This window comes from Brachionichthys hirsutus, chromosome 5 (assembly GCF_040956055.1).
Source record: "Brachionichthys hirsutus isolate HB-005 chromosome 5, CSIRO-AGI_Bhir_v1, whole genome shotgun sequence".
NCBI classification, from domain to species: Eukaryota; Metazoa; Chordata; class Actinopteri; order Lophiiformes; family Brachionichthyidae; genus Brachionichthys; species Brachionichthys hirsutus.
In genome coordinates this window covers 1457217-1481221 of record NC_090901.1, presented here as the reverse complement: position 1 = coordinate 1481221, position 24005 = coordinate 1457217, and the positions used below count along the sequence as shown (strand labels likewise).

The window sequence follows — 24005 nt, the reverse complement described above, 5'->3', positions numbered from 1 at the left end:
GGGATGGTGACATCCACCAACCGAGGTGCAAGTGAAAAATGTTGTGACTTCTATTTCTATTTTACAACAAGACTTGGTTAGTCACTACTTTTATTGCGTTCAACATCTGCTATTATCAATCTAACATCAACACATGGTTACATTTTCAATACAAAAGCCTAAATGCTTTATTACGTAACACACAAATATTAAAATGAAATGTATCGTTTTGTTATGACAGAAAACAGAAACAATCGTTGGAATGCCGTGGAAAGTTACGCCACATTTCTAGATCTCGACCTGTCAAACGATCCGCTGTCTTCTTCAGCATCCATTTAAATGCTCCTCTCATTTCGTATCTACAGCCACTAAAGTGGAGGAATGAATCTGCCAGGAAGATTGGAAAGGTCGTGTACACATTGTTCATCAGGCCTGACACCGGCTTACACTAGGATGAGATCTGTTTACTTCTGTGGGTAAACGTCAGACACAACGCAGCACAGCGACTCCAACAGTTACCAAGGAGAAGATGACAGTTTGCAGGATAATAAAGGGAGGTTATTTTTGGTTCCTAAAACATGTGATGGTGCAAATATTATAACTATTTGTGGCAGCTGGTAGAATATCAATTATGCATTTACTTAATATCTTTCTTTTTATGACTTTATGGCTTGCATCTCTTCCGAGCTACGAAACAAGTGATTTACTGATATAAAACGCTCATCCACAGGTACAAAGTCGTGGACACGTCTCTTGTTCAACACGCCGACGCGACCGACGACGCTCGCTCCTCTGCCAGGAAGTCACAGCAGCAAAGCTGGAGACACGGTCAGATGTTTGTTCTGGTCTTAGTGGAAAGAAACACATCGTTTAAACAATCTATCATAGAGAGGGGGCCAAGCCAGCTGACTGGGGGGGGGGGGGGGGCGGGGATTAAAACATTGCATCCGCAGAGGGCAACCAGGGGAGAAAAGCTAATGCTGCCCATAAAAGGATGAAGCCCGCATGAAGGGAAATATTAGAGAGTTCAGAGCCGCGCGGCGCTCACATCAAGAGCAGAATGGATTTCTTTAGAGTGACTTCCAACAAATCAATTGATCCTGTTGACCCTCGTCAGGTTGATCAGTATTATTCGTCTGGCTGTGCTGTGGAAGTTGTGGCTTTGTGATAATGAGTCGATGCGGCCGAGCGTTCAAATAGAAGTCTCTGAAGAGTGTAAACATTTCCCTCACACTATTCCCCAGTGCTTTAGTGACTGTGGAAGGTGGAAGGATACTCAGTCCTGGCTTTTATCCTGCCAGCCGGTGTCAAATGTCAAATGAGATCATCGAAGGAGGAGGAAGGGTCCAACTCCTGAAGTCAAACAGAGTGTGTTTGGACCGGTACCACTTTTATAGGAAACCATTCCAAGGCATTTGGAGTTGAGTTGAAACCTATTGCAGCTTCTTCTCCGAAGAACTTCGACCTTTCAATCCTTTCCTTTCAATTTCATATTCTACATTACGCAAGGATAAAAACACAAAATCACATCAACTAAAGCATTCCAAGCTATGAGCTGATGTTTCTGCCGACATGACAGGATAGTGCTGTTGTGTGCTGAGCTGTTTTCATCCTCCCAACGTGATGCTCGCCACACTCCTCTCGTTAAACAAATGGCTTCCTTTGTCGATGTCGGTGGACAGCTGAAAAGCATCTCCAGCTTGGTGGAGAACATTCCGCGTTTCATCACAGTATCAAAACAAGACGATGAAAATGGCCTAACAAGCATTACAAATGGATAAAATCAGACACAAGCCAACATGGCATCAGTTATATCTCCTAAACTGTGGTGGCGTTCGCATCTACACCCGGGTCCTGGGAATAATCAACGCGCTTTGCTGCCAGCCACGCCCCATGTTTGCTTCATGTGATGAGCTTTCTTCCTCTTTCTCCAGCTATAAGTAGACAAAAGATACTTGAACAGAAGACTTGCATGTCTGGAGAGTTCTTAATACCTATTGATTAATTCAGATGGGGAGTAGCTTTCATGACTGACTTAGAGCTATTATGGATAGTTCTGCTTATGTTATAAAGCAGAACTATTTCCTCACACTTGTCATCCACGATCTCACAGAGATCATCGACTGAAAAGTATCTTCACACAATCCTCCTCCCCCGTCTGTTTTCTTTCCACCTGTTTCCCTTTCAGACTTCACTCCTCATTTCTCTCAGACACTCACTTTCCACAGAACAGCCCCATCGGTTCTCCCTCCCTCCTCTGCCCCCTCCTCTCACTATCACTGCCCTTCTCAAGCCAAAGTCTGTCTTTTTGCACTCTCTCCTGCCTTTCATTTTGCTCTTCACTCTTGGGACATAATGAGCTTTAAGGCACTGTGCGTATGTGGGACCCTGCTGGTCTTCTCCAGCCTCTCTTGGACTGCAGCGGACTCTGATGAAGACCTCCGGAGGGATAACGTATTTGGGCCTTGCACTGTAACTCTGAGACCCGAGGGGTTATGCCAACAGGACCAGGATGGGAGCACGTGCTCTTACTTAATTAGCTTGCCACCGTTGACTGTCTATTTGCCAAAGCAACTCAGGGAGCTGGAGAAGATTGTGAAGGATCTCCAGAACCTGAAGGATAATGTGGATCAACTGAGGAAGATGTGTGCAGATTATACAGTAAGCCAAACTGAGAGCGAGCATGAAAAGAGGATTGATGGTATGGACAGACATGAGGATGAAAGGATCTGGTTGAATGAGAGAAACAATGATAAACAAAAAGACTCGATTCAAGATTATGGGACAATCAGGGGTCGAGTGGCAAATACTACGGAAGGATTGGGCGACATTAATAATGAAGAAAGAGCAAGTATGGATGAGAAAAGGGTAATGATAAATGAATCAGAAAGAAAGACTATAATAGAGCTTGTAAGAGAAAATAACGATGAACAAAGTTTACAAGTGACAAAGACAGACGGAAAAACTCAAGCAGATGGGTCAAAGGGAAAGGCAACAATGCCAAGTGCTTATGGAAATGAGAGAATAGCGGATATAATCATACAAAATAACAATGAGAGAGAGACAATTCGAAAGACACAGCAAGATGGGAAAGTTCGTTCAAAAGAAAATAGAGAGAACTTATTGTTAAATGATAAATTAACTAATATACAAAATAATAAAACAGAAGAAAGTTTCCGAGAGAAAAAGACCCAAACTGATGACGACAGTGGCAATGATGGAATGAAAACGCCAGAGGACCATGATAAGCATACAAATCCGGAACGAGAGCAGCATGAGGAGGAGAGGGAAATGGAAAAGGGAATAAAAGTGGAGCAAAGTGAGAAACCAAAAGAGCCTGAAAGCACCGGGCACACAGAGAAAGAGAAGACTATAAAAGGGGGGGAGGTGCAGGTGGAGCAGGACGGGGAGATCAGAGAGGAGATCAAAAGAGACGGGGGGAAAACAAGCCAGGGCGTTCAGAGAGACTATGATGGAGGATTTAGCAAAGCGACAGAGGTGACGGACTTGTTTTCAGTCAGTCCGACTCCTTATTCTTTCAGAAATGTATCTCAGAGGCATGACTCAAACGAAGCGACAACTTTTGAATCACCGCTCAGTTTTCCTTTGTCCAGCTCAAAATCGCCGATGAGCTCCGGAGTAAATGTGGAGCCAGACTTTAGGACCACAAGTAGGCTGCCAAAAGCAGCCAAAACAAGCACAGTAGGCGGTCCCTCAAAGCAGATAACCAGTGACAGGACTAGATTCGCCATGACAACCACTGGAGGACCAGAGTCAGGCCTCCAGAGGCAAGGTGGACATCCAGCCATGCTGACGACAACAACCACAGCTCCTCGTCAGAATGAAACTACATTTCCAAGAGCCTCAGACCACAGCGGCCGGACAGTAAACATTGAAATCAGTTCAGATATTGTGACCAGTGTGGATCCTCTAGCAGTCCAAAAGCCGAACGCTGCAGGAAAGCCTAAAGCAAGCCAAAAACATAAAACTAAGAATGGCCATAAATCTGATCGAGCCCCTTTAGCTAGCAAAACAAAAAAAACAACATTTGACACAAAACAGAAACCTTCTAACCAGAAACCAACGACCAACAAGAAAAATACACTTAACCAAGGGCTAACAAAAACCCAACTCCAGAAGCCTGACCCGAATTCGCAAATACCAAAACAAGAATATACAAATGATGAAAGTCAGTTAGCTGTTCAAAAGCAGAAATCTCATCAAAAGTCTGCACTTCCTGTCCAAAAACCTAAAACGGCAAAACATAAAAATACAACTGGTTCTGACAAAGACCCTCTAACTGATCCAGAGCCTGAACCTGTTGATCCGATCACAACTGTTAATCAGGAGGAGCCTGCCCCAAAGCCAAAACCTAATCAAAAGACCTCACTTCCTGTCCAGAGACCAAAACCTAATCAAAAGACCTCACTTCCTGTCCAGAGACCAAAACCTAATCAAAAGACATCACTTCCTGTCCAGAGACCAAAACCTAATCAAAAGACATCACTTCCTGTCCAGAGACCAACACCTAATCAAAAGACCTCACTTCCTGTCCAGAGACCAAAACCTAACCAAAAGACCTCACTTCCTGTCCAGAGACCAAAACCTAATCAAAAGACCTCACTTCCTGTCCAGAGACCAAAACCTAATCAAAAGACCTCACTTCCTGTCCAGAGACCAAAACCTAATCAAAAGACCTCACTTCCTGTCCAGAGAACAACACCTAATCAAAAGACATCACTTCCTGTCCAGAGAACAAAACCTAATCAAAAGACATCACTTCCTGTCCAGAGACCAACACCTAATCAAAAGACATCACTTCCTGTCCAGAGACCAAAACCTAATCAAAAGACCTCACTTCCTGTCCAGAGACCAAAACCTAACCAAAAGACCTCACTTCCTGTCCAGAGACCAAAACCTAATCAAAAGACCTCACTTCCTGTCCAGAGACCAAAACCTAATCAAAAGACCTCACTTCCTGTCCAGAGAACAACACCTAATCAAAAGACATCACTTCCTGTCCAGAGAACAAAACCTAATCAAAAGACCTCACTTCCTGTCCAGAGACCAACACCTAATCAAAAGACCTCACTTCCTGTCCAGAGAACAACACCTCATAAAGAAACTACAACCGTAGAGGTGACTGGTTCTGACAAAGACCCTCTAACTGATCCAGAGCCTGAACCTGTTGAGATCACAACTGTTAATCAGAACTTTAAACCTGATGAAAATGTGGTTCTTCTTCTTAAAAATAACAAGTTTGATCAAAAACAAAAACATCACAAAAAGCCAACAAGAGAAGAAAAAATAAAATCTAAAGCAGAAACAGTCGTGACTCCTCGACCCGAGCAGACGCTACAAAGGCCTAAAGTCCTGCAAACAGACCAAATGCCTCCCATCTCAAAATCTGTGCTCGATGACATCCATATAGTAGAACACAATAAAACATCAAGGGTTCCCCCCAGACTAGGGCCACGAACCAGACCTACAGTGGAGCCAGTAACAAGGTTCAGTCACAAATCAAACCCATCAGGTCCAAAGACCAAAACGAGCTTGGATCCTTCTCACATCACCGGTCCCACTCCTTCATCTGATCATCTAAACGGCGCGAGTCAGTCCCCAGCTGAACCCGAATCCAGTCCCAGTAAGATGAAAACGATCACTCTGGATCCAAAGACCTCCTCCAAAGACCTTCCTCACCAACGTACTCACCCTGAAGGCTTCACAATGAGTCCAGACAGCAGGATTACATCTACCCAGAGGCCACGAACAGCCAGTCAACCATCGTCAGTCACAGTGACAAGAAGACCAAACAAAATCAGGCCAGGTTCCCAAAACCCAAATCACGTTCCTTATACTCATCCCAGTTTGCAAGTTAAGATACTTCACGGTGTGGAGGAGACAGTCTTCGAACCGTCTCCATATCCCCCCAAAATGCGAAGTCCTGTCCCATCTCCCGAAGCTCAAACCTCCTCGAGCACCAGTCCTGAGCTCAGGCCGAACAACTCTGGCCTCCGGACCTTGGTTCCAGAAGCATCCACTCCGAGTGCACGGGAGTTCCGAGTGAAAATCAACCAGGTGGCTGCTTTCCTCAATAAAAGGCTGAAACCAAATGGTCGTCCGAGGGAGCAGCCGACAGCCAGCAGGGCTGAGAGGCCAGACGACAAGCCGCCGGCAGTAAAAGCAGCCAAAGGCAAGAGATATTATTATTAACGCTACCACAGTGCTTCACTACTAGGTACTGTGCTCTTTACATTATTAAATACACATAAGATAGATGGCGCTGTAGCCTCTGAGTGTCATTGACAGAACGTGAATGTGTTTAATCACAATCTACTGGTTTACACCTACTTGTTGTGTAACGGTTGTTTAGTTTCAACCAGACAACTAAAAAAAAAGTGTTTCAATTCACTGCACGAACATGAAAAATGCAAAAAAAAAGAGCGAGCGCATGAGGAGCTCTATTGATCCCCAGAGAGAGAGCTAGAATGATGTAGTCTGAGATCAGCTACGTGCAAAACATCACGAATAAATAAATGGATATTTATACTCCAACATGCCTCTGAGCTCAGATGCAATGTAATTAAATGTAACTAACAGCCTTTATCATGTGGTAGCAGGTAAAGGTTAAAAGGGCTTTCTCTTATTCATCAAGCCAATTTGTAGAAAAGATCAAATTAAAATCTGCACTAAATCGACTGTGGAGATCCTTCTTGGATTGTTTCTAAACCAGTAAAAGTTTTATGGTGGAAAACTAGTTTTTATTTTGACCTGCTGCACTTGCAAAGCACTGGTAGTATAATTTACTGTCCCCCTTTTCCCTTATCAGTGGTTACCGTGGCAATCAGAGACTGCACCGACTACCTGCTCAGAGGGGAGACGAAGAGCGGCGTGTATGCGGTGACCCCTGACCTCCGCAGCAGGAGCTTTGCCGTCTACTGTGACATGGAACTGGATGGAGGAGGGTGGACGGTCATTCAGCGCAGACAGGATGGCAGCGTGAGCTTCAACCGCACCTGGAGTGACTACAGATCCGGATTCGGCGCGCTGGACGGAGGGGAGTTCTGGCTGGGGAATAACATGATCCACCTGCTGACCCGGGACAGAGACGTGGCGCTGCACGTGCAGCTGGAGGACTTTGACGGGGTGACGGCGTACGCGCGCTACGAGCGCTTCAGGGTGGCGAGTGAACGGCTGCGCTTCAGACTGACGGTGGGCGAGTACTCTGGAACTGCAGGCGATGCCCTGAGCTTCAGCAAAAGGTACGACCACAGCAACAGGTCTTTCACGACACCGGACCGGGACCACGACCGCTATCCCTCTGGGAACTGCGGGGCCTACTACAGCTCTGGTTGGTGGTTTGACGCCTGCTTGGCTTCGAACCTCAATGGGAGATATTATGTGGGGAAGTACAAAGGGGTCAGGGATGGGATATTCTGGGGGACGTGGCATAACATAAAACAAGAGTATTACCCCACAAACGAGAGGCAGTCCTTTAAGTCCGTCAGGATGATGATCCGACCGAAGGGCTTTACGCTCTGAGCTGTTAAAAGATAACCTTCGACCTCTTGCTGCGCAAACCCCAATACTGCTTCTCCACAGTTAGCTGTTAGCTGTTAGCACATTACTGCCGCCTTGTGGCGTTTGATTCTGCACTGCTGGTTTCTTTGAAGGCTACTTTGATTATAAATGAGTTTGTGCAGTCAGGGGATTTAAAAACACACATTTTTAAATTGGTTGTACGTATATATGTATGTAGTGCAGGTTTTATGATCACTCTCATCATATGAGGGCTGATCGAAGATTGGGGGAACACTAGTTATTGATTGTGTAAAATGTTGTATACTACAGTTTCACCTGAAAAATATATGTTTACATTTCTTGATTTGTTTGCAATACTGATATTAATTAATAATGTTATTAAGGAATAAAATGTTGTTATATTAAAATGATACAAACACAGTGATATATTTTTGAATCCCTTGAGTGTATATTGTTTAAAAGAGTAGAATCCCATTTACTTTCTTACTTTGTCTTTTGTTATTCATAAATAACATGTCAATTGATTATTTGAGAGTGTATTTTGATAAATGACCAGAGAGTAAAATCCTTTTGTGAGGAAGTATTTTTCAGTGAAGAATGTGTGGATTTGACTAGTATGTTGCCTAGCGACAGAGAATGATATTTTTATTACAGTACTGGAAAGCCCATTGTTGGTTGATTGAGGCTGTTCATTGATGTTTCAAACTAATTAATGTTTTATTAAGATAAATAAAATTGATGACGTGTTTTGTTTTTCCCTCTTTTCTGCTGGATATAGTTGCAGACCTTGATATGAATTAACAGTTCAATCAATAACAAGTAGAGTTTGATCAACACAGACAGTAAAAGTGATCAGACATTCTGATTGGTAAAGCCCAAAAGATGGGCGGGTCTAAACTTACAAAAGGCCCAACATCCGCTTTCAAATGTAAGCCAAATATTTCCCCTTCAAAATAAAATACAATAAATCAGACGGCGAATACTGCTCACGTACGTTTTCCTTTTATGTCCAATTAAATATCGTTTAGCGCTCCAGCTTACGATTTTTAGCAATTAAATTGTTCGTTATTTTTTTTAACATCAGTTCACAAAGAATTTAGAGTGGTATCTCCTCCAAATTTATACATAACTAAATTTCTAAGATAGAGCATATAGATATAAGTGCAAAAAAGTATAAGCACAAAAAACTACAAGACTGACGTGAATCCAATCCAACAACTGACAAACATAACCATAACTGATTGAATCCCCAAAATGACCACAAGCATTAAGCTTAAAAAATGTCGTTTGTTAGTTTTTTATTCATAATTTAAACCCTTTCGGTTGACTTATTTTAGATGTTGAGACCTTTATTCTGAAATGCCGTAGCGGAAACGCCTCTGCGGCCCGTGTTGACGCGCAGGTAGCGCGTTCAGCGTGTTTATTCGCGGCTACCGCAACATTTAACGCCGTTCCCTCTTTTCCGGGGGGGTCGTCGCCATGTTTCGCAGCGCAGCCGCTCAGGTGGGGGACGGTGTCCTCCTCCGGTGCTCGTCCCCCGCGGCCCGCATTGGAGACGGTGTCCTCCTCCGGTGCTCGTCCCCCGCGGCCCGCATTGGAGACGGTGTCCTCCTCCGGTGCTCGTCCCCCGCGGCCCGCACTGGAGACGGTGTCCTCCTCCGGTGCTCGTCCCCCGCGGCCCGCACTGGAGACGGTGTCCTCCTCCGGTGCTCGTCCCCCGCGGCCCGCATTGGAGACGGTGTCCTCCTCCGGTGCTCGTCCCGCATCAGGACACTCGCACCCCGGTTCGCTTCCGCCTCCGCCCCCTCCCGGCAGCCCCTGAAGCGGTGGGCTCTGGAGGTGAGCCCCTTCAGCACCATCCGAGCGCACCTGGGCTGCGGCATCTCCGTCCGCCCGCTGGACCCGCACCGGTTCCCGCATGCTGACCGAGCCTTCGTTGCGGTGCTCGGTTCTCGCGGGGTCGGTCTGGATCAGGTTCACGTCCAGTACAAAGAGGACATCAAAGAGCTGCTGATCACAGCGGGGGAGCTGAACGGCAGCGCGTCCATCGATCTGGCCGCGCCCATAAAGAGCAGTGAGCAGGAGGACCTGTTTGAAGTCTACCTGAGATGTTCTCTCACCTGTTGACGGGAAGCTGTCTGATGTTGTCTTTAATCAGATCTGGGTTTTGTTTTTGTTTGTTTCAGATCTCTTTATTTCTACTTTCGGAGACGCAGCCGTGCAGGTGAAGGAGATGGAGTGCGACGTCTGCGAGGTGCGGACGGACGGGGGCGACTGTTTCCTGCACTCCGTCAAAGTAGGTGATCGAACAAGATCCGTGAAACGGCATCCCTGTGGGTTCACTGGTTACCTTCAAAGAGCTGTCTGATTGATCCACAGAGGAAAGCGCTGCTGTGGCGATTACTCAGGTCCGTCTGCTCATGGGGGGGGGATCAAAGCGTTTCGTCACTGATCCGTGTGTTCATGTAACAACAGTTATCTCCACCTAAGGACTGTCACTGATCCGCTTTGAATCGAACACGCCTTGCAGACTCGCAGCATCGACGCGTTCCACTCACTCCTAAGAAGCATTTTTATTTGAAATCTCGCGCTTCTTGTTCTCGTCGCCGTTTGATGTATTTCAGAGTCACCGGGTTGAGGTCAGCTCCAACGGAGGTCACGTTACGGCTGCTGGCTCGATCCACGGCAACGTGAACGTCAGCACACGAGGAGACGGTGTAAGCGCTGCACTGACACTCGGCGGCCCGTAGAGGGCAGCAGTGGTTGATAGGTTCATGTTTGCAGACGGTGGATGTGAAGAAGCTCCAGGGCGCCAACGTGACCGTTTCTACAGAGCGGGGCCTCCTGAAGGTCAGAGCCGTCTACGCCGAGTCCAGCTGCATCTCCTCCTGCTCGGGCAGCGTTCAGCTGGGGCACGTTCACGGTGAGCCAGCGGTGCGTGTTTTTATACTCGTTTGTGTACTTCTTAGTGTTTACAGTCAGCTCTTCATCTAAACGGTGTTAAGGCTGCACGATATGGAATAAAACATGAACAAAAATGAACGTTTTTCTCCTTGCTAGGTCTTTTTAAATGGCAGGCCCGAGACTTGAAAGAGAACCACACCTGTATAATACTACTAATAATATTATTAGTAGTGCGTTTGTGCTCATCAGTACCGAAGTGTTGTACAGTCATGACGAATGTGTTTCCCGCGTTTAGGCTTCCGTTGCCCTGCTTGAAACCGCTTCATCATGTGGGCAAGAAAAGCCCAGCAATAAAGCAGCAGCTGCAGTTTGCTAACGCTAACGAAACACTAAAACAAATGCAGCTTCATGATGCAGTAATAAATAATCAGACTCCCGTATCCGGCGCGTGAGATCAAACCTGACGGCGCCTCGGATGCTTCGCAGGGAACGCCGCCGTGAGGACTGTAACCGGAGACGCCGTCGTTGGTAAGTTGCGTACCGAGCCGTGTATGGTATCGAGCGGAGGCTGCCAGAAACGGCTCGAGGCTGACTCTGGATTCCAGACGGCTCAAATGGCTTCCTGGAGATCTCCTCTACCGGCGGGAGCATCGATGTCTACGTCGGAGAAGGTGCCAGTGCAAAGCTCCACACTCGAGAAGGTAGATGTTATAAATCATTCACGCGTTTCAGCACAGACCCCCCCCCCCCCCCCCCCCCCCCATCTATTGCTCCGTGTTCTTTCTCCGTCACGTGCAGGAGCGGTGTGTGTGCGAGTCCCCCCCTCCCTGAGAGCTGGGCTGCAGCTCTGTGGCGTGTCGGTGGACGTCAGCCCGGAGGTCGCTGTGCACGGAGTCGAGAGCGACGCGAGCGAAGGCCGAGTCACGGTTACTGGTAGGCCGCTGCGTCTCCCTCCACGTGCACGGCAGCTAAACGCCGACCGCTGCGTCTCCCTCCACGTGCACGGCAGCTAAACGCAGACCGCTGCGTCTCCCTCCACGTGCACGGCAGCTAAACGCAGACCGTTGGGTCTCCCTCCACGTGCACGGCAGCTAAACGCTGACCGTTGGGTCTCCCTCCACGTGCACGGCAGCTAAACGCTGACCGTTGGGTCTCCCTCCACGTGCACGGCAGCTAAACGCTGACCGTTGGGTCTCCCTCCACGTGCACGGCAGCTAAACGCTGGCCGTTGCGTCTCCCTCCACGTGCACGGCAGCTAAACGCTGACCGTTGCGTCTCCCTCCACGTGCACGGCAGCTAAACGCAGACCGTTGGGTCTCCCTCCACGTGCACGGCAGCTAAACGCTGACCGTTGCGTCTCCCTCCACGTGCACGGCAGCTAAACGCTGACCGTTGCGTCTCCCTCCACGTGCACGGCAGCTAAACGCTGACCGTTGGGTCTCCCTCCACGTGCACGGCAGCTAAACGCTGACCGTTGCGTCTCCCTCCACGTGCACGGCAGTTAAACGCTGACCGTTGGGTCTCCCTCCACGTGCACGGCAGCTAAACGCAGACCGTTGGGTCTCCCTCCACGTGCACGGCAGCTAAACGCCGGCCGTTGCGTCTCCCTCCACGTGCACGGCAGCTAAACGCCGGCCGTTGCGTCTCCCTCCACGTGCACGGCAGCTAAACGCTGACCGTTGCGTCTCCCTCCACGTGCACGGCAGCTAAACGCTGGCCGTTGCGTCTCCCTCCACGTGCACGGCAGCTAAACGCTGACCGTTGCGTTCTCCTCCTCTCAGGTTACGTGAACGGGGAGCCTCCGGAGCAGCGCTGGGTGAACGCGCGGGCAGACGGGGGCGCCGTCACGGTCAGGACGCAAAGCTGGCTCGAGTCCCTGAAGTTGGGGAGCTGAGCGGCACAAATGTTACCGGACCGGCAGACACGGACCGATCGACCGGCACGCCTCCAGAGACGATGCAGCTTCACCTCTCTGCAGCGTCCAGAACTCAGGATGGGGTCCACTCAACAGGACCGTCTCGTTTAGCGTGTCCACTCAACAGGACCGTCTCGTTTAGCGTGTCCACTCAACAGGACAGTCTCGTTTAGCGTGTCCACTCAACAGGACGGTCTCTTTTAGCGTGTCCACTCAACAGGACGGTCTCTTTTAGCGTGTCCACTCAACAGGACCGTCTCGTTTAGCGTGTCCACTCAACAGGACGGTCTCTTTTAGCGTGTCCACTCAACAGGACCGTCTCTTTTAGCGTGTCCACTCAACAGGACCGTCTCGTTTAGCGTGTCCACTCAACAGGACGGTCTCTTTTAGCGTGTCCACTCAACAGGACGGTCTCGTTTAGCGTGTCCACTCAACAGGACGGTCTCTTTTAGCGTGTCCACTCAACAGGACCGTCTCGTTTAGCGTGTCCACTCAACAGGACCGTCTCTTTTAGCGTGTCCACTCAACAGGACGGTCTCGTTTAGCGTGTCCACTCAACAGGACGGTCTCTTTTAGCGTGTCCACTCAACAGGACGGTCTCTTTTAGCGTGTCCGCTCAACAGGACAGTTTCTTTTAGCGTGTCCACTCAACAGGACCGTCTCGTTTAGCGTGTCCACTCAACAGGACCGTCTCGTTTAGCGTGTCCACTCAACAGGACCGTCTCGTTTAGCGTGTCCACTCAACAGGACGGTCTCGTTTAGCGTGTCCGCTCTGCGTAACTCCAGGCCGGTGTCGGTTTGTGCTGAACTGGTAGCTTTTAACGGTAAATAGAAGCTGTTTACTGTTTAATTGCTCAGATTGTGTCATTGAAAGTCTCCTTTATGGTTTGTAAACATTAATAAAGCGTCTCAAAATGAGGTAAACGCAGGGGGGAATTATTCTTCACTACCCCCCCCCCCCTCTTATTTGTGAAATTGCTTTTCCTGGCAGCTATTAATGGTAGTAAACCAGGACCTATTAAATATAATAAATACCTAGAAGAATTCCACATCTGCTCATGTGCAGACATTCCTGCCAAGTCGTACCTCTATGCCGATGTCTGTGACGTAGATGCACTCGGCAAGAACCAAGTTCCTCAAGCAAGTTCCCCCGAGAGCAGCCAGGCCCTACAAACACGGGCCCAAGGTTAGAGCGCGGGGCGAACGGTTCTATCCGGGTATTAGTGAACCCGCAGACAGAACCTGGTCCTGGATGCTGCATCCGCTGATGTCGACGGAGCAGACGTCCGGTGCCGCAGGTTCCCGAGGCCGGCCACGGATCCTGGGGCACCGAGCGGCGTGGAGCCTCTGGAGCTGCAGGGAGCTCCTGCACAGGGTCGTCCAGCTGTCGTCCACTCTGCATTCACATCTCCAAAGGACAATGAATGCCTTTAGAGGCTTCGCGATGGCTTTGAATAAACCTACCAGGACACAGCCGCCCGACAGTGTGATCAGATCATTGATCACACTGTCCCTGACTAAAGGACATCCGGCGCTGAAGCCGGTTTCCGTCGTCTGGAGGGAGAGACGAGCAGGAAAACGTGCGTGTCTGACTCATCCTCCGAGACGCAGCTGGACGTGGCCCCCCATAAAGGCCCCCATAAAGGGAAACCATGCATCTGGAATGAAACTAAGGCACAGTCCCCGAGGGGGGGGGGTGTGGGCCGAGTAGACCCACCCCTCCGGTTGGCCACGGCTGCTTTTACTCTGCTTGCCCTTCAGAGTTTCCAACAGTCTCCAGGAACACGAGCAGACGCAGCAGACGGAGAGGAGTCGCTGGATCTTTACGTTCTGAGGCGGACATCAAAGGAAGAGGCGTGTCCAGACTGACCTGCGTGCACCCAGAGAGGTCAGCCCGTTCCTGTGGACAGGTACACAAACCCTTCGTCTGTAGGTCTGTAGCAATAAGCCAGACTCAGGGACAGAAGGTTCAGAGCCTTCCTGTGTAAAATCAATAGATGCGTTTATACTGAGAGATGGGATTGATTGAGGGTTTACAGTTACAGATTAATTAGTTGTTTTTATTGTTTTCAACTAAAAGAAAAGGATCATGAATTGAACATTTCCAAAAAGGGACGGAGACAATGGGTGGATGGGTGGATGGATGGATGGATGGATGGATGGATAGGAGGGTGGATGGATAGATAGGTGGATGGATGGATGGATGGGTGGATGGATGGATGGATGGATGGATGGATGGATGGATGGATAGGAGGGTGGATGGATAGATAGGTGGATGGATGGATGGATGGGTGGATGGATGGATGGATGGATGGATGGATGGATGGATGGATAGATAGGTGGATGGATGGATGGATGGATGGATGGATGGATGGATGGATGGATGGATGGATGGATGGATGGATAGATAGGTGGATGGATAGATAGGTGGATGGATGGATGGATGGATGGATGGATAGATAGGTGGATGGATGGATAGATAGGTGGATGGATAGATAGGTGGATGGATGGATGGATGGATGGATGGGTGGATGGATGGATAGATAGGTGGATGGATGGATGGATGGATGGATGGATAGATAGGTGGATGGATGGATGGGTGGATGGGTGGATGGATGGATGGATGGATGGATGGACGGGTGGATGGATGGATGGGTGGGTGGATAGGAGGATGGATGGATGGATGGATGGATGGATGGGTGGATGGATGGATGGATGGATGGATGGATGGGTGGATGGATAGATAGGTGGATGGATGGATGGATGGATGGATAGATAGGTGGATGGATGGATAGATGGATGGATAGATAGGTGGATGGATGGATGGATGGGTGGATGGATGGATGGATAGATAGGTGGATGGATGGATGGGTGGATGGATGGATGGACGGGTGCTGGGTAAAGGTAACCAGCGATGGAGGCCCAGGCAGATATTACCACCCCGCTGGTCACATAGTGGTGAACTGGTGAAGTTTTTTGTTAACGCTCTGACAGATTGAGCTGCTGCAGATTTCTGCATTCACATAAACAAGCAGAGAGCGGAGAAGCACTCGAATCGATCACTGTAATAACGATCATTGGAGGTGAGAACATAATGTAATAAACACCGTCGTGTGTTTGTTATGAACGCGGTGCATTCCTCCATGGCAGCAGCCGCGTTTGATCAACAACAGAAAGCGTTCCTCTCTGAACCGCTGCTTCTGTTTCCATCCCTGGTTCTCATCAGACTTTGGCCCAAGACTCCAGCTCCAGTCCCTGCAGTACTAACTATGCGTATGATCAGTCCGGTCCTCTTTGCCTCCCTGCTCCTCTTCCTCCTCCCATCCACTGTGACGATGAAGAGGCCGGGGAAGGGCAGAGGCCTCAGGGGAGCGAGGCACAAGCTCACGAGGGACAGGTAGCGATTCACCCCCGTCATCTCCTCGGACCATGAAATGCACTGCATTAATATTTCCTCTGTGAACCGTCAGGATCAGGGGCGCCGGGCGCCAAAGCAGGTCAGGCCCCCCCAGGCTGGCAGAACCCGAGTGCCTGGAGTCCACAGAATCTCAAGGCGTCTTTGTGGACTGTCAGGGTCGACGTCTCACGTCCATTCCGGCCTCACAGAGCTGGTCCAGTCAACCCAAGCACCTTCTTCTCGCCCGCAACAGGATCAAAGTCCTACGTGGAGGGGCTTTCTCTGGGTACGAGAGGTTAACCACCCTGGACCTGCAGCAGAACCACATCGTTTTAGTGGAGGAAGGTGCCTTCCAGGGCCTGACGCACCTTACGACCCTGCTGCTGCAGCACAACCGCATTCGAACGCTCAGCGAGGAGACCCTCATTCCCATGAGGAACCTTGCCTATCTACGGCTGTATGATAATCCCTGGGATTGTCTCTGTCCAATGGACAGCCTGATACGCACCCTTCAGGTGCCCAGCAACCGTAACCTTGGGAACCATGCCAGGTGAGTATCCCACGAGAGTCGGGGCGTAGTCTGACCTGTAGGAGGTTTCTCAGAATAACAGGCGCCCGATATTGATCTGGACCCTCTTGTAGGTGCGCGGAGCCCTTTGGGCTGAGGAACGTGAAGTTGAAGCAGGCGGACCCTGAATTACTCTGCAAGGAGTCGGTAAACGAAGAGCAGGGTGACGAAACAGAACCGCTGTTCCCAGTCGATCCCATTCCGATCCGCACCAAGCCGGACGCCACCACCGCTTGCCATACGTACCTTTTTCCCCAAGTCCGGATGGACTGTAGCAAACGAGGTGCGGTCACAAAGCGCGTTCCGTACGTAAGACATCGAGACTGATCTGCGATTGTGCCGCTCTGAGAACTTCCTTGTGTTTCAGCGAGGCAGAGTTTATCTTGTGCTTTATGTCAGAGAGACAGAAGGCTTGTGACCAAAAAAAACAAAAGACTGCTGCATGACTGGAATAACTCGGCGTCTGTTTCTCAAAGGGTTTTCCAGTTCATACACAGAACGCGTGACGAGACACATCTGGTTTAGCAGATGTTTTCAACCCGGTTGCCTTGCCGAAGTCAGACTTAAAACATGAAAAAGTATTTCAAATCTTCCTTTGAACAGAATCTCTTTTTAGTGGTAGTACAACTAGAAATATATTTTTGGAGCGGCCTTTAGCTTGATGACAAATTTAACTGGTTTGCAAGAAAGATCAATAAATTTTACTGATAATAAAAAAGGACGTGTGAAATGTTATATTTTCTGTCAGCATTAAAATAATCACATAATGAAGCCCTCCCCATTTATGTTTAGGTCTTACGGAGGTACCCGAGGCTATTCCAGAGGACGTGGTGCACATTGATCTATCCCATAATGCTATCGTTCATCTCAAAGCCAGAGATTTCCATGGAGCGAGGAGCCTCCGAACCCTGAATGCCAGTCACAACAGTATGGAACGCGTTGACACCGGTACGAGTTCTCCTAGATGTCCTCTCATATCCACGATGAGAAACGGTTTATTGTTCGCTTTGGCTGATTGATAACGTAATAACGGGCGGCTCAATCGAGGAATCTGTTTCCCATTCCTTCCTTTTAAGAGACAGTTGGAACGCGGCCATCTTTGTGTTTACAGCATTTTGGGAGAGCATGGGGGGGGTCACAGGAACAAAGTAAACGCTGTCCTGAAGCTCAACACCGGCGCACGTGTTTCTACTCTGAACGCACGGCTGGGGTTTTGTTTGCTGATAATAAACAACAGAAACAAATGGCTTCCTTTGTGTCTCCCAGCGTCCCTTTCTGGACTCCTGCACCTGCGGGAGTTGGACCTGTCCAACAACAACCTGCGTAATATCAAGTACGGAGTCCTGGAAGACCTTTACTTCCTGTCTGAGCTCAAACTGGGAGGCAATCCGTGGGTCTGCGACTACAGGTAAGATGAGTGTCGATTAATAACGAATCCGGAGGCGGATCCGATTCATCTGCATGCTTTTTTCTTTTTTTTTTTTAGCATCCACTACATGGCGTACTGGCTGCGTCTTCACCCCAATGCCAGGCAGTCTGGCCTGCTGTGCCACGCCCCGCCTGAGCACGCCGGGGAGCGTGTGGAGGCGTATGTGCAGTCCTACAACAGAGCGTGTCCAAAGGACAGACAGCACAGCAGAACAGACGCCGGCGACACGGACCCCGAGCTGTGGGGCGCGCCGATGGAGGCGCAGGGCGAGCTGGAGGAGGAGCCGGAACCGAGCCACTTGAGAGGGCCGCAGAAATACCAGATCTTCAGGCTGCCCTGACTCGCCAGAACATTTTGTTTTACATGCTTTCATTATTATGTTTTACGATTTATTAAAACAGTCTGTATCAGATGGATAAAATACATTTGCTTTTATGTTTTTTTTAGGGGGGGGGGGGGGGGGTTCTGGCTATTTCACCAGAAATTGTATTGTTCTTCCATAATATTCTTGTTGTATGAATATACTGAAATTGGGTTTCAGACGTTTTCTTAAACGTTTACATTTTGGTAGAATACATGTACTGCATATAAAAGCAAGACTCAGTCAAATGATGTGGGAACGTAAGCAACACACTTAATCAATAAGGCGATTATGATCGCATGATCGATGTTTGGTCATGCATTAGGGTATGATGTCACATGACCAGTTTAAGAAATGATTGGTGGGCGTCAAGGTTGTAGGTTTCACTCCCACCTCTGCTGCTGCCAAACATAACCGACGGCGAAACAGTACATATCGGGACGTGTGTGAGTGTGTGTGCGTGTGTGTGTGTGTGTGTGTGCGTGTGTGTGTGAGAGAAGGCATGTTTACAGTGGCAGTCACTTTACAGGGAGCTTTACGTAACATATATGACCTTAAAACGTTCAATACATTTAAATAGAGCAGAATCACAAGACAAATTTAGCTCATGGACGTAGAGCCAAGCCTGAGCGTCTGAGACTGGAAGGTGCAGGGGATGAAATGAGTCATACGAGTGGGGAAGAAATGACACGTGTTGGACACACTTCTAAACCGGGATAAATGTTTTCTCTGGCTACAAATCAAAACTTAACTTCACACAAGCCCAAGATGGAGTTTTGGGCCGGTGAAAGCTAACCTGTGAAACAGAATGTCCTCAGCAGGGTGTGGACAATGACAATCCAGTGTCTGCTTACAGTTACATCTGATCACGCCCCCTCGGCATCATAAATGTTTCAACATTTTATATTTTTCTGGATCAGTTTCACCGCTTTTAACTTTAAGCTGTCATCTGCCAAATAAATTCCATTTAGGTAACTAAAATAAAGAAGCTTAATGAAAACCGTGAGGATGCAAACGTGGTGTGAAGCAAAGCGCTGTCAGGGTGCCGAAAAGGTTCTGGCTATCAGCATCCCTTTGGCCTTTGAGGGAGGGAGCACAAAAGAAAACTACAGAGGACACCAGTTTCCCTGCAATAAAACATTTCATAGAAATAATGAAAATCTCCTTCATAATTCCAAGAAGTGACATTTTCAAACTCCACTATTTGAAGGGAATATCCAGTGGCTTATTGTTGAGAGAGGCGTTTTCTTTCAGTGGAAAGTCCAGAAAAAGCTATGAAAGGAGCAAAATATCTCTGTCAATGAGCCATTATGCAGCAAAGCAGCCGGCTCAGGACAAAGCTGCTAATGAAAATGGGTGTGCAATGCAGCCTGAGAAGATGCAGCTACAAAAACTTGAGAAAGTGCGCCACCAAGTGTCCATGTGGAGGAACGTCACCTGAAAGCAGGTCTTTCTGTACAACCTGCACATTGTTATGCCCTTGGAAGAATGCAGCAGCATTGGATCATTGGGACACGACAGGCAAGGCGTATTGAACAAAGCATTCTGTCAAAGAAATCGAATTTTAAAAATATTAAATCATCTTCTTTTATCCTTTTTGACGCTTCGAAAACGACGTTGTGGTTGCTTTACCACCATCTACTGATTTGGAATATAAGTGGACAGGAATCCTTCATACTAAATCTAAAAACTGTGACTAAAGCCTTGTATCGCATATGTCTTGAGTTAAGTCGTAAAATTCTTCTCACTTATAACATCAAAGAGTACTGTGTATGATTTAATGCTTCCTCTGTTACTATTAATGCTGTTTATTTACGTGAGTTTTACTCTCTCATCACGCAGCGATAGATTTGGTCGGCCACTCTGAAATCCCGCCGGGTTGCCAGATCCGACGGTTTTTTAGTTTTACAATACGTGACCAGTAATGTCCAACGGACCACTATTTTAATGATTCTCTGACTAATCCGAAGCGTTTTCCACTGTTCGTTTCTCTAAGCTATTATTAATTGAAGTTGTAAATATTGTACTACTATAAATTAAGGATTTGAACGTTCTAATGTTCTACAGGCCAGATGGTCCACTTTACAGTCCAAACTGGCAACAATCTCGACGTAACGCTGTTGACAGTTGTGGAATGGCGGCGAACTTCTTCCTTTGTCAGAACGAACGATGCATTTGATCTGTGCGTATTTAGTTCGGGTGGGCTTTACGGTGGCGTCAGCGCTAGCTAACTAAGAAGCCATTGAAGCTAGCTAGCTAGCTAACTAAGACGCCATTGAAGCTAGCTAACTAAGAAGCCATTGAAGCTAGCTAACTAAGAAGCCATTGAAGCTAGCTAGCTAAGACGCCATTGAAGCTAGCTAACTAAGAAGCCATTGAAGCCAGCTAGCTAGCTAACTAAGACGCCATTGAAGCTGGCTAACTAAGAAGCCATTGAGGCTAGCTAGCTAAGACGCCATTGAAGCTAGCTAACTAAGACGCCATTGAAGCTAGCTAACTAAGAAGCCATTGAAGCTAGCTAGCTAAGACGCCATTGAAGCTAGCTAGCTAAGACGCCATTGAAGCTAGCTAACTAAGAAGCCATTGAAGCTAGCTCGTGCGTCAAGTCGTAACGTTAGCAGAGGCTAGCTAAAGTTAGCAACAACATGGGTGATGGAAGTGTTCTTCCCAAGCTCGGAGGCATGAAAGCACTGATCGGGATTGTGGCCGGAGCTGGAGCCTCCTACGGGATATACAAACTCATCAAAGGCGGAAGCTTCAAAAGAAACAAGAAAAGTGTCCCCGGCGAATGTCCCGGGCTCGAGACCCCTCCGCCCAGCGAAGCTAGCATGCAGCGAGGCAGCCTGCTGGCCAAAGTGTCGGGACTGGACGTGATCTGCCCCAGAACCGGTGCTGGTGCTGCCTCGGGTAAGAGCCGCGGAGCCCAGAAGGCCCAACAGCCCGCAGCTAACTGGATCAAGTCACCTGGACTTGGAGGACAAGTTTGAAGACATTTTTTTGCCTTCTCCAGTTCTGGAAGTCCGGTTGACTTTGTCCCTTCCTCTGGCTCCCAAAGGAGGATCATTAATGAATCAATCAATGAACTGCAGCACGTCTCGTATCATGTATAATAGTCGTTGGGTTACGGAGCTCATATTTCTAATCGTTCTTTTTGCTCCGTAGGGGACGTTGTCCACGAGTCTCCTGGGAACCTGGAGCCTCACCACTTGAAGACGATGCTTTCGTGTCTGCAGAGCGCCGGCGATGCGTCCGACCGATGTCGGATCCTCCTCACGTTGGCCAACGCCGCTGCTTTCTCTGTCAATCAGGTGCAACAAAAGCGTCTTTAGAACCGTTTCCGTTAGCGATGGAAGCTAAACTTGTATTGTCAGCGATTCCTCTCCTGCATCGTGTTCCTTGTATCTCTCATATGTTCATGTCTCCTTTTATCTGTCCCCCAGAATCTAATAAGAGAGCTTGAAGGGATTCGTATAATTGCTGCTTTCCTCGCTGATCCTGGCCCCGAGGTCAAAGTGCAGACTCTGAACGCGTTAAACAATCTGTGTATGAACATCGCGAACCAGGAACAGATAAAGGTGCGCCGTCGTGCGCTGCACGGGAAGGACAGACAACATTTAGACGTGTCTTCTGTCAGACGCGTTTACTCGTCTCACAGGTTCATGTTCCTCAAGTGCTCGAGCTGATTGAGGTGTCGCCGGTGAACTCCGACCTTCAGCTTGGTGCCCTCAGGCTGCTGACCAACCTGTCGGCCACAGATACGCATCAACGCTTGCTCAAGGGTTCAGTCACGCTTCTGCTCTCTCTGCTGGTCGTGAGCAGCGAAGCGTTACAGGTCAGCGTCTCCGTGGATCTCTGTGAAATCTCGTAACCGCTAGTTACGGCTGCTGGACCCCGAATGAATATTTGCTTTTCAGGTTCAGGCCTTGAAGGTTCTGGTGAATCTGTCATCTAATCCAGACATGATGGACGACATCGTTCAAGCTCAGGTAGGACTGAAGGGACGCAATCGGCTCGCCTTTCTGTAAATGTAGCTTTCGTTTAGCGCGCGGCGCGGCAGCTAGCTTAGCTCGCTGTCAGACATTCCTCTCCTGGCGTTCGCTGCAGGCGCCGGCTTCCGTCGTGCTGCTGTTTGATTCCCGGACGGCCCCCGCCGTGCTGCTGCGCCTGCTGACGTTTGCGGGGAACTTAAAGGCGTGGAGACCCTCCGCCCAGGTGGCCGACGAGCTCAGGCGGAAGCAGGACTGCCTCTTCCGGGTCCTGCTGGACGAGTCCTCCCAGCTCCACAGCAGGCTGGTCCAGCTGCTTTCACACCCCGATGGGGAGATCCAGGCCCAGCTGGCTCGAATCCCGACGTAGACCTCCCGGCCCGCACGGCTTCAGCTCGAATCCCGACGTAGACCTCCCGGCCCGCACGGCTTCAGCTCGAATCCCGACGTAGACCTCCCGGCCCGCACGGCTTCAGCTCGAATCCCGACGGAGACCTCCCGGCCCGCACGGCTTCAGCTCGAATCCCGACGGAGACCTCCCGGCCCGCACGGCTTCAGCTCGAATCCCGACGGAGACCTCCCGGCCCGCACGGCTTCAGCTCGAATCCCGACGGAGACCTCCCGGCACGCACGGCTTCAGCTCGAATCCCGACGGAGACCTCCCGGCCCGCACGGCTTCAGCTCGAATCCCGACGGAGACCTCCCGGCACGCACGGCTTCAGCTCGAATCCCGACGTAGACCTCCCGGCCCGCACGGCTTCAGCTCGAATCCCGACGGAGACCTCCCGGCACGCACGGCTTCAGCTCGAATCCCGACGGAGACCTCCCGGCCCGCACGGCTTCAGCTCGAATCCCGACGTAGACCTCCCGGCCCGCACGGCGTCAGCTCGAATCCCGACGGAGACCTCCCGGCCCGCACGGCTTCAGCTCGAATCCCGACGGAGACCTCCCGGCACGCACGGCTTCAGCTCGAATCCCGACGGAGACCTCCCGGCCCGCACGGCTTCAGCTCGAATCCCGACGTAGACCTCCCGGCACGCACGGCTTCAGCTCGAATCCCGACGGAGACCTCCCGGCCCGCACGGCGTCAGCTCGAATCCCGACGTAGACCTCCCGGCCCGCACGGCGTCAGCTCGAATCCCGACGTAGACCTCCCGGCCCGCACGGCGTCAGCTCGAATCCCGACGTAGACCTCCCGGCCCGCACGGCTTCAGCTCGCATCCCGACGTAGACCTCCCGGCCCGCACGGCGTCAGCTCGAATCCCGACGTAGACCTCCCGGCCCGCACGGCTTCAGCTCGAATCCCGACGGAGACCTCCCACGCTGCACGGCTTCAGCTCGAATCCCGACGGAGACCTCCCACGCCGCACGGCTTCAGCTCGAATCCCGACGTAGACCTCCCGGCCCGCACAGCTTCAGCTCGCATCCCGACGTAGACCTCCCAGACACTCCTTCACTAGCGTATATAAAATCACACCTTTTAAGTTTAGAGATGATTGACCTTCAAAGAGCCGCAGGGCACTTCCTTCTCTCTAGAGAAACTGCCACGACGAAGAGCTGTGGCTGGAGAACGTAGCCAGTCGAGATTTGTTGAACCCAAATCCTAAATATCTCAGGCGATACGGTTTACAGAACAGAAACGGCAGGAAGCTGATTTACTCTTCGCCCAGATTGTATTTATTTAATAAAGTTAGTGTTTGTATTGTGTTTAATAAATGCTCTTTGTGAAATAAATGTGTGCCGTGCTGCTGATTGATGAGGATAATGGGATGTACGGCCCCCGGACCTCTCAGGTAATGTCACCTTCAGAGCAGAAAACACATTTCAGCTTCAAAATAAAACCAGATTCATTTCCTCCTTTTATTTTATTTATTTCTAACCTTGTTTTCCATGTTTTAGAGTGAATGTAGCTTCTGTCTAAAGA

At 49.5% G+C, this 24005-nt stretch overlaps 4 protein-coding genes across 4 annotated transcripts; all 4 read left to right on the top strand.

Annotated features, from left to right (window-relative positions):
- The first annotated feature begins 5913 nt into the window (after positions 1–5913).
- On the top strand, positions 5914–8261 carry LOC137894401 (fibroleukin-like). The gene is made up of 2 exons (XM_068739884.1): positions 5914–6172; positions 6809–8261. Exons 1-2 carry the CDS (start codon positions 5914–5916, stop codon positions 7519–7521), a joined length of 972 nt encoding a protein of 323 aa, XP_068595985.1. The 3' UTR covers positions 7522–8261.
- A 739-nt stretch (positions 8262–9000) lies between these two features.
- fam185a (family with sequence similarity 185 member A) lies at positions 9001–13258 on the top strand. Its single transcript, XM_068739883.1, has 8 exons — positions 9001–9595; positions 9708–9817; positions 10146–10238; positions 10306–10444; positions 10912–10953; positions 11031–11126; positions 11224–11358; positions 12207–13258. Exons 1-8 carry the CDS (start codon positions 9001–9003, stop codon positions 12317–12319), a joined length of 1323 nt encoding a protein of 440 aa, XP_068595984.1. The 3' UTR covers positions 12320–13258.
- A 2351-nt stretch (positions 13259–15609) lies between these two features.
- Positions 15610–18117, top strand: LOC137894206 (leucine-rich repeat-containing protein 17-like). Its single transcript, XM_068739686.1, has 6 exons — positions 15610–15737; positions 15811–16287; positions 16380–16588; positions 17098–17253; positions 17572–17713; positions 17792–18117. The coding sequence occupies exons 1-6, from the start codon at positions 15610–15612 to the stop codon at positions 18072–18074; spliced, it is 1395 nt and encodes a 464-aa protein (XP_068595787.1). The 3' UTR covers positions 18075–18117.
- A 2623-nt stretch (positions 18118–20740) lies between these two features.
- Positions 20741–22593, top strand: armc10 (armadillo repeat containing 10). Its single transcript, XM_068739772.1, has 6 exons — positions 20741–21002; positions 21258–21403; positions 21536–21670; positions 21751–21927; positions 22010–22081; positions 22200–22593. Exons 1-6 carry the CDS (start codon positions 20741–20743, stop codon positions 22449–22451), a joined length of 1044 nt encoding a protein of 347 aa, XP_068595873.1. The 3' UTR covers positions 22452–22593.
- The last annotated feature ends 1412 nt before the right edge of the window (positions 22594–24005 follow it).